The sequence below is a fragment of the Sus scrofa genome, chromosome 8 (assembly GCF_000003025.6).
Source record: "Sus scrofa isolate TJ Tabasco breed Duroc chromosome 8, Sscrofa11.1, whole genome shotgun sequence".
Taxonomy (NCBI): Eukaryota; Metazoa; Chordata; class Mammalia; order Artiodactyla; family Suidae; genus Sus; species Sus scrofa.
In genome coordinates this window covers 47,035,972-47,048,827 of record NC_010450.4, presented here as the reverse complement: position 1 = coordinate 47,048,827, position 12,856 = coordinate 47,035,972, and the positions used below count along the sequence as shown (strand labels likewise).

The 12,856-nt window shown below is 38.5% G+C and overlaps 1 protein-coding gene across 4 annotated transcripts in view; it reads left to right on the top strand.

Annotated features, from left to right (window-relative positions):
• Window positions 1–11,923, top strand: part of FAM198B (family with sequence similarity 198 member B) — a 97,010-nt gene extending 85,087 nt beyond the window's left edge. For 3 of the 4 annotated variants that reach the window (XM_013978683.2, XM_005666658.3, XM_003482392.4), the window contains exons 4-5: window positions 4,877–5,103; window positions 8,513–11,923. In XM_013978683.2, the coding sequence (XP_013834137.1) occupies window positions 4,877–5,103; window positions 8,513–8,720 (435 nt within the window). In that variant the 3' untranslated portion in view covers window positions 8,721–11,923. The remainder of the gene's footprint in view (window positions 1–4,876; window positions 5,104–8,512) is intronic. The other variant, XM_005666656.3, reaches the window with a different exon arrangement.

Sequence of the window (12,856 nt, the reverse complement as noted above, 5' to 3'; positions counted from 1 at the left end):
TCCCTGGCCTCGCTCAGTGGGTTAAGGATCCGGTGTTGCCTTGAGCCGTGGTGTAGGTTGCAGATGCGGCTCAGATCTCATGTTGCTGTGGTTCTGGCGTAGGCTGGTGGCTACAGCTCTGATTTGACCCCTAGCCTGGGAACCTCCATATGCTGTGGGAGCAGCCCAAGAAATGGCAAAAAGACAAAAAAAAAAAAAAAATACACTGTAGGTAACAAGCCAGTGTCAGGAAGGCAGTAAAAAGATGACCTAAGTTGGTCTTCTCCACCTCTGACTTTAAAAAAAAATTATTATAGTTGATTTACAATGTTCTGTCAATTTCTGCCATACAACAAAGTGACACAATCTTATGTATATATACATATATATATATATATATATATATATATGTATACACACTCTTTTTCTCATACTATTCTCATCATATTCTATCACAAATTATGGGATATAGTTCCCTGTGCTATACAGTAGGACCTCATTGCTGATCCATTCTAAGTGTAATAGTTTGTGTCTGCCACCCCCAAACTCCCAGTCCATCCCCCTCCCTCTTGGCAACCACAAGTCTGTTCTCTATGTCTGTGAGACTGTTTCTATTCTGTAGATAGGTTTATCTGTGCCATATTTTAGATTTCACATGTAAGTGATACCATATGCATTTATCTTTCTCTTTCTGACTTCACTTAGTATGAGAATCTCTAGTTGCACCCATGTTGCTACAGATGGCATTATTTTGTTCTTTTTTATGGCTGAAGAGTATTCCATTGTATATACGTACCACATCTTAATCCATTCACCTGTTGATGGACATTTAGGTTGTTTCCATGTCTTGGCTATTGTGAATAGTGCTGCAGTGAACATAGGGGTGCATGCATTTTTTTGAATAAAAGTTTTGTCCCAATAGATGCCCAGGAGTGGGATTGCTGGCTCATATGGTAGTTCTATATTTAGTTTTTTGAGGAACCTGCATACTGTGTTCCATAGTGGTTGTACCCACCAACAGTGTAGGAGTGTTCCCTTTTCTCCTCATCCTCTCCAGAATTTGTTACTTGTGGACTTATTAATGATGGCCATTCTGACCAATGTGAGGTGGTACCTCATTGTCATTTTGATTTACATTTCTTTAATAATTAGTGAATTATTAGAGAAAGAATAACCCACCTCTAGCTTTTAATGATTTCTTGTAGTTTAAAAATGGAAAAGTATAATCTTTACAGAAGTACTGAAAGGGCTGAAATGCTAAAGTGCTTCTTATTTAGCATAAAATGCATGATACTTGTGGCTTTGTTTTAGAAACAACAGAAATGTTGCTCTGTGTCTGAGTGCTTTGCCACCACTAGAAATCAGCAATGAAGAAAAACCTTAGGGTTCAGAGCACTATTTCAGAACTGCTTGGGAGATTTTTCCCTAAAAGTTAAGTTCTCAACACATTTATCCAACATAACACACCTTGATGGTGTAGCCAAAATGAATCAGGACTATGTTTCTCCCCCACCCTTATGGAATTCCTTGTCATTGGATAAAAACATATGATAATGATGGGAAAATGGTAGAGAGATTCTTTTGAGAATTATTAGCTAATATATATATATAAAAGGGACACTGGATGAGAAGCAAAAGAGTTATGTTCTCACTGACCCCCTGATACTTTTTTCTTCTTTTTTTTAAGGGCTGTGCCAGTGGCATGTGGAAGTTCCCAGGCTAGGGGTTGAATCAGAGTTGCATTACCAGCCTACACCACAGCCATAGCAACGTGGGATCCTAGCCGGCCATGTCTGTGACCTACACCACAGCTCATGGCAATACCAGATCCTCAACCCACTGAGCAAGGCCAGGGATCAAACCTGCTTCCTCATGGATATGGGAATTCCTTTCCTGTTAGATTCCTTTCCACTGGGCCACAACAGGAACTCCTGACCTGATCTTAAGTGGCAACCACATACAATCTCTTTATATTGTTTTACTTTTATTCAAAGGCAGCCAAGGTATTAAATGAAAGGAATAAAATTGAGGAGAAAGGGCTCAATAAATTTTTCTGGTAGCTTCTCTCTTATGCTTTCTTTCATTTAACTTATTTAATGATATGGTTGGTGTCCTCCTGCTTTCCTTTAGGAAACTTTGCCATCCTCAGATCAAGCTAATGCACTTGAACTATCCATGATAATGTACTGTACTGTGCCCTGGAATCATACTGTGTGACCTTTTGAATAAACTACTGTTTAGGCTTATGACCCTGTGGATTGGTTGCCTGGAGCCAATTCCAACAGATGCCTCCCTGATTTGTGAATTGTTTTTAGACCAGCAGTGTACCCTCTGAGATGTCCAAATGCTTGGTGGCTCATTCACCACCCCTGTCCCATGTGACTGGTCTTATACAAACTTCATAGAAAATTGGCTTATGCTAACTTCTCTTATAATCCCTGTTTCCCAAAGGATGCTATTTGAATCCAAGTCAACTTACCTGCAGAAGACAGAAAGGAGGGTCATTTGTACATTTCTCAAATTTGCCGTGGTAGTGAGGAAAAATTAAACAACTTCATTTTTTCTGTAAGTAGTGCTGGTGGGGAGGTACTGGCTAGGGGCAACATTTGCCTTGGTGCCTGGCCCACCACTAGGTGGTAGAAGATGTTAAATAAACATTTATTCAATGAATGAGTGAATGGTTATTTCAAAGTAGGTTGAATTTTGGTACTACTTTTTCAGCATCCCTTTCTTAGCAACTGGCAACCTAGCATGGCCAGCCCCACAGGATCTGCAAAAAACACAGGGAGGAAGAAGAAGGATGGGAGTTTAGTGCCAAAAGAATAAAAACGGTAATCTGTCTCCAGCCATCTTTTGAGTTATGAGCATATGTACCACCTTCAACTAGCCTTAAACTATTCAATGTAATGGATTAGGGGGGAAAATCATAGTATTTTGAAGACAAACACTACTGTGTCTGAATCTTATCTTTGCTTCCTACTAAAATCCTATGCAGGGAAGATTGTTAACCTCTCTGAGTCTCAGTTTTCCTTCACTGAAATGGAGGCATTACCTTTTGCTTTGGAAGCTTGTTTTGCAGTAAATCACTTCATAGAGTGTATGGGTTGTGTTGCAACAATACTAGGAACCATTTTCCAAATTTGAGTATCTTATAGATGCTTACGTCAGGGCTGGAGTGTGTCTAGATGTTTTTTTACTAGTCTTCTCACTAAATGTGCCAGGTGAAGAGCATCATTCCTAATCCACAGATAATTAAATTGAGAGCCAGTAATATAAAGGGATCTATGCAAAATCACAGAGCTGAAAAGTATGAGAGAAGAGATTTGACTCTGAATTTATTTATCTAATTCCTGAGCCCAAGCTTTAACTCACCATGAGTAATAAATACTGTTTCTTCCCTTGCCCCAGAGAAGTGGAAGTAACCCAATCCGCCCTTACCTAGTTAATCTCTGTTTACCCTCTTCTATAGGGTAATAGTTCTGTTGCCCATAATTAACCCCCATGGGCCCAATTGTTTTACTCATTCTTCCAGCTTATTTAGAGTGTGTCTGCGAGCTCCATATGGATAGTGTTCTTAGCTATCATTAGTTGATCTCACATCTTTTCAGTAGATTTTTTCTGTTATTTTATTTTATTTTTATTTCTTTATTTTATGACGACACCCATGGCTTTTGGAAGTTTCAGGGACAGGGTTGAATCCAAGCTGCAGCTGTGACCTATGCCCTGGCTGCGGCAGCACTGGATTCTTTAACCCATTGCGCCAGGCCGGGGATTGAATACTTGCTTCTGCCGAGCTTCTGCAGTTGGACTCACATTTCATATTATATGAAATAAAATATTTCATAATTTAATAGCCAGTGTTTGAACCAAATTTTCCTTGATTTCCATGAGAACTTTGATGCCTGAGGTGATACACTACAGAATAAAACCAAATCACTGAATTCTTTTGGGGGGGTGGTGCTGCACCCATGGCATAAGTTTCTGTTCCCAGGCTAGAGATCAAATTGGAGCTGTAGCCGCTGGCCTACACCACAGCTCACAGCAATGCCAGATCTTTAACCCACTGAGCAAGGCCAGGGATCAAACGTGAGGCCTCATGGATGCGAGTCAGAGTCATTTCCTCTGAGCCATGATGGGAACTCTAGAATTCTTTTTCTTTTCTTTTATTTATTTTTTATTGAGGTTGATTTGCAATGTTATGTTAGTTTCAGGTATACAGCAAAATTATATATACACACACACATTATGTATATATACACACACATAACCATACATATTTATATATAATCTTTTCAAATCCTTTTCCCTTATAGGTTATTACAAAATAATGACTATGGTTTCCTACAGTGCTATACAGCAGGTCCTTGTTGTTTCTCTATTTTTATGTAGTGGTGTGTACATGTTCTGTTCAGATTAGACAATGTCATACTGAAATCCAGAAAGGTTAGAGGGTACAGTCTACTTTTAGCACCACTGAGATAACTCAGGTTTTATATAACACAACCTGAGGGTTAAAATAAGATGCATACTTCTGGATATGTCAGAGTACAGTGGTTTCTATCTCCTGCCCTGAGTAGAAGCTGAGATTCTTCTGGCCGTGTATCTACGTATGATGTCAGTGGGAATTCTGAGTATTAAGGGTGGAGATGCTTAACTTGGATGCTCTGACTTGGAGCTCTTAGCAGAAGCTGGAAAGGCTTTTCCCCCTAGCTGAGTCAGAAGGATATGAACATTGGACTTATTCTGACAGTTGCCTTTAATTAAACTAACCTGGCCCTAATTAGATTCTGGCAAGTCAGCTGTTTAGAAAGTGCTCGTTCTTTGGAAAATTCTATAACTTTCCCAAATTTTGCTTTTACTCAGCATCTGGGATTTTGTTTTTGTCTTCAATTTTCAGATTTATAATCGCTTAGATACAAATTGCTGTGGATTCCGACCTCGGAAGGAAGATGCCTGTGTACAGAGTGGACAGAAGCCAAAATGTGACAACCAGGATTCTGTGGCTTTAGCACATATTGTCCAGCGAAAGCAGGACCCGAGGCACCTGGTCTTTATAGACAACAAAGGTTTCTTTGACAGAAGTGAAGATAACTTAAACTTCAAACTCTTAGAAGGCATCAAAGAGTAAGTTTTTTGAGTAACACCTGCAGGACATGAAATTTATATTGAATTAAGTAGGTTTTGAGACAACTCACATCCTATGTCTGATCAGTTTAACCCTTAAGGGGAATTTGGGAAGAGAGATGCAGAAAAGGGAACCCAACCTAAGGGGAAATGAACAAGGGTGCAGGGAGTTCCTGTTGTGGTGCAGCGGAAACGAATCCGACCAGTATCCGTGAGGGTGTGGGTTTGATCCCTGTCCTCGCTCAGTGGGTTAAGGATTTGGTGTTGCCATGATCTGTGATGTAAGTCACAGACATGGGTTGGATCCCATGTTGCTATGGCTATGGTGCAGGCTGGGTAGCTGCAGCTCCAATTTGACCCCTCGCTTGGGAATTTCCATATGCCACTAGTGTGGCCCTAAAAAAAAAAGACTGAAAAAAAAGAAGAAGGGTGCAGCCAGTACTCCCTACCACAGACCCATCCAACCTGCAGAATTCCTGCTATGTGGTTGCTTGGCTCTCACTGTGTAAATCCATGTGGGTGAGGTTGGAAGCATGTGGGGGTCTCTGGAGCAGGAACTGGAATGGCAAGGATGCGCAGGCGACAGAGGCTCCATGACTGGGACACAGGACTGGGGAACTAACAGACATGAAGATACTGCCATGGTGGGATGTCCAGAGACAGAATAAAATCAGGGGCTTTTATCAAAAAGTATGACGTTAGAGCCATTCAGCTGACTAGAACACCCAATCAAAGGATAGTTTACTTCAAGTAGGAGGATTTCTGAGCATTTGCAAATCCTTCCGTAGACATAGATTATGGGAAAAAGCATTGTGAGCTTACAAGTATTTGGAGTGTAAGACCTTTAATAGTGGCAGGAACCTCACTGAGGAATCTGAACTGTTCACCCCCAGTTGTGGAGACTGAGGCTACATTACAGGCTCCCATCACAACCACCTTTCATAGTCTTTCTACCTTAGTGAGAAATCAGAGTCATTAAGAAACTGGCATGTATCTGAGATTTGAAGATGGAAGGGTAGATGAGGGAAATGGTCATCCAGCCTAGTGAAGCTGAGTGATTTCTGGAAGCACATGAGTGAGTCTGAAATTGAGGGTAGAACTGAATTTTCTATATCCAATTCCAGTAGTTTTCCTGCAGTAACTCCTGGTGTTTCTGCTGTTGCTATTACTCTTGTTAATAAAACTCAGAGGAGTGTTTCAACAATTCTTCCTTGCACCATGAATTAGGAAATATAGTTTTTCTGTACTTTCAACATTAGAGAAAATGACCGTTTCATGAGTCCCACTTTCATGAGCTTTTGCCGTATCTTTCCCCGTTAATTCTCATTCCTCACATCTCTTTGTGGATCAAAGGTATAGTATATAGCAGAGTCTCTCTTTTAAGTGTCCAAGCTAAGGAAATTTGGTGTTTAGGAAAACTTACATATCAGAGGCATCACTTCTTGAGTTGATAGTATGGAGTCTTCTTAAATCCCTGAATTTCTTCCTAGTGCCTTCAGAGTCCATCAATTCCATACAGTCACAAAAAATATGAATAACAATTATTTATGCTTTCAAAGAAGATTTAACTTTAAATGCATGATTCGAAGGTAATGAGTTTAAAGTTAAATCTACTTTGAATATGTAGTTTATACATTCAAAAGAAAAAAGGAAAACTCTGCTAACCCAGATGTATGCATAGAATATTACTATTAACCAGTCTAGTGCTAAGTCAGGTAATCTTTTTGATTTGCCTCTATGAAAAGGATTAGTCCCTAAAGAGATCCATGATTTTTACAGTTTTGTCTCATACATTCTCCCCTAGCTAAATTAGTTCTAGAGCCATAGGATTTGTAAGGCCTGGCTTATTAATATTTCATAGAGCAAAAATGCTTACTTAATTAATACTGTGGTCACTAAATTATATAGAACATGTCTTTGGGGAGCTCAGTACATATGATTAGTATGATTTAATTCCACGCTTACTCAGATCCCTTAAGCACATCCTGCTTCATGGACTTTGGTCTTTCTGCAGCATCAGAGATGATAGAACACATGGAATACTGTATTCATGCTCCCTCTGTGCCATCCCCCGCTTGCTCCATTGACATTTGCAAAAGGTGCTGAGAGGCCTCAAACTTCTGGCTAGCTGTACTCTTAAAACAAGTATATGCTCTCTTTCAGTTCTTAAGGAACAGCAAAGTTTACTTGAAGATTACTATCAAACTCCAATATTTTTATTATGATTTCATCATGATTTTAATGAAACCTGGGGGGGGGGTGAGGCCAAATTGGCAATTCAGAAAAATGTTGTTTATACTTTTGAACCCTAACTTGTACCCAGTCCTTCAGATAATGGATATGCTGGACTCTTGGCTTTATTCTTTCTAAATAAAGAGCAGAAATCACAATGACTTCTCTTTAGGTAATTCAGCAAGGATGCTTAGGTTTTCCAGAGAGATTGTACATTGTGGAATGTCCTGGCTATTTGCCTTAGCTTGGTTATTAGAAAATAATTTGGTATTCCAACTTAAGAGAATGTTCCCCAATTCTTAGAATTCATGAAGTATATAATCTGAATTGAAGTCAATTCTTTATGTAATTGGGCATTTTGGAATAATTTCTTTCTTGACACACATCTTGAATTATTTCATATTAAATTCAGTCATGCAACTTCTATTCAGGGAGAGTCTTTACTGAAATTGTCAGCATTTTGCTTCTCATATATTCTTGCATTAAAACCCCACATTGACACTTATGAGTATACTTTTCTACTTGACAGATTAAAGAAGTTTCTATGAATGCAATGAAGTTTAAGACTGACAAAGCATTTTCTCCAGGCTATCAGAAACCTTTCTAATTATGTGCCTCTCTTTACTAGTATATAATGACCTTAAGTAAGATGTTAGTATGCCAAGTTCTCAATGGTCTAGAAAATTCAGTTCCCTGGAAACTTCTTCTTCTAGTATGTAATTATTATTATTATTATTATTATTATTATTATTATTATTATTTTGTCTTTTTAGGGCCGCACCTGTGGCATATGGAAGTTCCCAGGCTAGGGGTCGAATCAGAGCTGTAGCTGCTGGCCTATGCCACAGCTGCCGCAACAACAGATCTGAGCCATGTCTGCAAAGTGCACCATAGCTTATGGCAACACTGGATCCTTAACCCACTGAGGGAGTCCAGGGATCAAACCTGTATCCTCATGGATACTAGTCAGATTCGTTTCGGCTGAGCCATGATGAGAACTCCCCTCGTATGTAATTATTAAGTGAGGTGTCAGCTTGACGGTGACAGAATACCTTGGTAGTGATTCTCAAGGTATTCTCTGACAGTGTGAATTATGCCAGATTAGTGAAGGGCAGAGATATGGGGTAAAGCATTCTATTTTTCAAGCAATTACGGAAATATCATTTTCTCTTTTCAGGTTTCCTGAATCTGCAGTTTCTGTTCTGAAGAGCCAGCATTTACGGCAGAAGCTCCTTCAGTCTCTATTTCTTGATAAAGTTTACTGGGAGAGTCAGGGAGGTAGACAAGGAATTGAAAAGCTTATTGATGTGGTTGAACAGAGAGCCAAAATCCTCCTCACCTACATCAATGCCCATGGGGCCAAAGTGTTACCCATGAATGAATGACCAGAGTGTTCTTCTGGCTGGAGTACTGTTTATACATATGTCTTTTTTGTTTCTGTTTTTTGAATCAAGTACACAAACCTCAACTCCTTTTAGGAGTGGGACAGGGGAGATAAAACCTATGAATTCAAATAAAGTAAATGAATTTAATCAAGCATAAAGCCTTTAAAAATATACTGTCAAACATTGTTTACATTTCTTATAACATCCTGATACCTGAATCTCAACATCTGAGCACAGAATGGTTGCAGTTAGGATCCTGGCTAGCTGTGTTAAAAAACTTGTTGGTTAATAGGACAGTGTGAAACAGAGGTGGTGACTCCTCTCATAAACCAGATTTGATGCCATTTTGACTGGTCTGACCAAATACCAAGGGAATGGTTTTGGACATTGTTCTGTTGCTGATAGAACAAAGCAGTCCCAACATGGCCCAGAGGCAACTCTACATGGGAAAACTGAAGCATATGATCTGCAGAAACCTTAGAGCATACAGTAATTCCAAGGAGAAAAGGTGGTTTATTTGTAAACCCCTGTGTATATTCTATTGTATCCATAAATGATCAGCCAGCTCTGTGATCCTCAGCCCAAGAATCATACTTTCCATTCCTTTTTTGAAATATATTTTGTTGTCAGTCTAGAAACCAGCCACATTTGACAATTTATGCGTTAGGTAGTTTTGCTTTTTCAGTTTTGGTCCAATTTATGTTTAATGAGTGGCTTGGAAATTAAACTATTTTAAGGTATAAAGCTACATTTGTGAAACTGTACTTAGTGTCTTTAAGTGGATGCTCTTTTTACGTATTTTGTTCTTGTTCCCAAGGATATACTATAATTTCTCTATATTTCATGAATAATAGTGGATTTCCTCAAGTTGTTCTGTATAATTACATTTAAACTGAATTTATCAATAATGTTCTGATATTGACTATAGGACTATACATTGAGGGTGTTTAAATATATTGTTTGGCTTATTCTAATAGGAAAAATGAGAACAAAATGAGTTCAAATGCAACTCTGATGAATTACAGATATAATTACATGTCAATGTAAAATAACTAGAACTAGAACAGTAAATTGGAGGATGTTAGGCCTCAAATAATTCTCTCTGAACTCTACCAACTTTATTGTGGTGGAAGGGCGTGGGCACAATCTTCATGTCCTTGGAGATGCCCACATCATGGCGTGTGGCAGGTATTCAAAGGCTTCAAATCTTGAACAAGTTATTATTACCCTCCTACCCCCATGCCGCATCCCTTATCAAGAAGCTCCTCTACTGACTTCTTTCCCTGAAAGCTTAAAAGTACAATTTACAATTGGTTATCATGCATTCCACCCTGTTTTCTCAGTTCTGCATGCTCTTCCTAAAGGGCATCCTATTTTCTGTGTTCTAATTAAGGGTCATTCAGTATCACTGTAAGTTAGAACTGCTAAAGACATCTTGATAAAGGGTAGGTTTTTTTAAAAAAGAATGGGAACTTATGATGGAGCCTAATAATGTGAGAAAAAAAGAATGTATACATGTATGTGTAACTGGGTCACCATGCTGTACAGTAGAAAAAAAATAATGTATTGGGGAAATAAAAATTTTAAAAAAGAACATCACTGTAGATGTTAATTTATACACATGTTTGTGGGGGCAAAATAAGACAAATAGGAGATCACTTATAGGTAGAATCTAAAAAAGGGCACAAGTGAACCTATCTACAAAACAGAAACAGACTCACAGACGTAAAAAACTGACTTGTGGTTGCCAAGGGGGAGTGGGAAGGGACTGGAATGAACAGGGAGTTTGAGGTTGTAGATGCAGACTATTACCACTGAGAATGGATAAGCAATGAGGTCCTGCTGTACAGCACAGGGAACTATATCCAGTCTCTTGGGACAGACCACGTTGGAAGATAATGTAAGAAAAGGAATGCATGTACATATATGAAGGGTCACTATGCTGTGCAACAGAAATTGGTACAGTATTGTAAATCAACTCTATGTGAAAAAAAAAGAAAAGAAAAAAAATAACATACTGAGTACAAGAGAATGTAGACCAAGGGAAAAAGGGTCATTTGATTATATTGTTATAACTTTGCTAGGCTTGAATTTAAGCCCTACTTTTTAGCACCCTCCTTTGCTGGATGGCACTTGCTAAGCTGGTCTTCAGAACATATTCTCTTCAGTAGTCCCTCTTTGGCCCAGAGTGCCTCCTGGTCCTATACATTCACGGTACTCTTGGGCCCACCTGAGTCTCCACCTCTACCTGCTGTATTGGGGCTTATTTAAGATCCCTTTATGTCTCAATAATCAGCATATTAATGAAAGATTGGTCTAACAGAAGTTTGGAGACTCAGGCTCTAAAGTAACTCTTGGTCAAGTTCATATGTGGCAAGTGGAAACAAATCTGACTAGTATCCATAAGGATGCGGGTTTGATCCTGGGCCTTGCTCAGTGGGTTGGGGACCTGGTGTTCTGTGAGCTGTGGGTAGGCTTGCAGCTGCAGCTCCAATTAAACCCCTAGCCTGGGAACTTCCATATGCCTCGGATGTGGCCCTAAAAAAAAAAAGCAAAAAACAAAACAAAACTGAAAAACTCTTGGTCAAGTTGTCTTATTCTTTGTCTTATCAAGGTGGCCTATTTGCATTTTAATATGCTTGTAATAGATACACCATCTTATCCAAATCTGTGATATTAGTGTTGAGAATTCTGGGTTCCTCAGAGGTGACTTTGATTTTGTGTCTCAGGCTACACTGCTTCTGGGGTGCGTGGTCCTCCCACTTTTGAGTCTGGTTGTTTCTTTGCACCAAGTTATTCTGAAATGCTGAATATGAATGGAAAGTCCAGGAACACAATGCCTATTTTAGTCACCTTTGTTTTTTAATGATGCATTTTGTTTTGGAATCAGTGAATAATTTATGCTATTACTATTTTTGAGTAATGGAAGGCTGAAGGCCAGCCTTTTTATTCTAATAAGGAATGCTCCTCTCTTACTGAAACAATGGGAATATTCTGTGCCTTTCAGATGTGCTCGGATTATGCTGTGGTTTGGTTCACATAGCACATTATGTGGTTTATTTGTAACTTGATAAACTTCAACTAAAGCAGTTTACCTGGGCAGACACACAAAAGCTTATTCTGTGTGATTAATTACTTTTAAGCTGATGTTATGAAAATAAATACATATCTTAAAAATCTGTAATAAAATATTAGAAATTAAAGATGTGTGCTTTTTATTTTGTAAGTTCTTTTTCTTGTAGATGGGTTGTTTTTCAGAAGTTAAGTATATACCTTTATTCATGATAAAAGAAACAATTGGATAGTATCGTACTGTATTGTGTTTGTAGATGTATAGATTTGATGTTATTAATAGTGATACTTTGCCTTCTAGTCTGTATTTAGCGATCTTTTAGGTGGTAGGCAAATTGGTTAACAGATATTATTAACTATAGGAAAACATGAATTTGAATTTGTTTTTTGTTTTTCTTTGCTTGGGGTAAGTCTTGCCATTATACTTAAAAGTTTTCTTTATAGCATTCATATTTATTAAGCTTATTAGGGAACTGGGGAACTTATAAAAATATAAAATGTCTTAGACTTCAGATCAAAATATTTATAATCTCTGAATTTGTGTAACAGCTTGTTTATACAATTGCACTTTTAAATCTCTGGTAAGTTACAGCTAATTAATAGAATAACCTAGGTAAACTCATCCTCACACTGTCATGTGAAATTCTAATGTTCATCTCAGCATAGGATGAAGAAGGCACACTTAGGGTACTGGTCTGAAAATGTAATATGGAAATTGTACATAGGTCAAATAAAGATGATAACAGCCTTTCTTTAAAAGCTAAATAGTATCAGAGGTTCTCTGGTGGCACAGCAGGTTAAGGATCCAACATGGTCACTGCTGTGGCTTGGGTCTCTGCTATGGCGCAGTTTCGATCCCTGGCTCAGGAAATTCCACATGCCGCAAACACAGGCACAAAAGTTTAAAATAAATAAGTAAATAAATAATAAATAGTATCACAAAGAATTAAGAACTTTTGCACATGGGAGATGATTTGACTTGTCCAAAAATTTTCGGACACTTGGAAATAGCCAGAAGAGAATTCTGAGTGTTCTTTCAGTGCAATGCTGGGCCTGATTTTGTA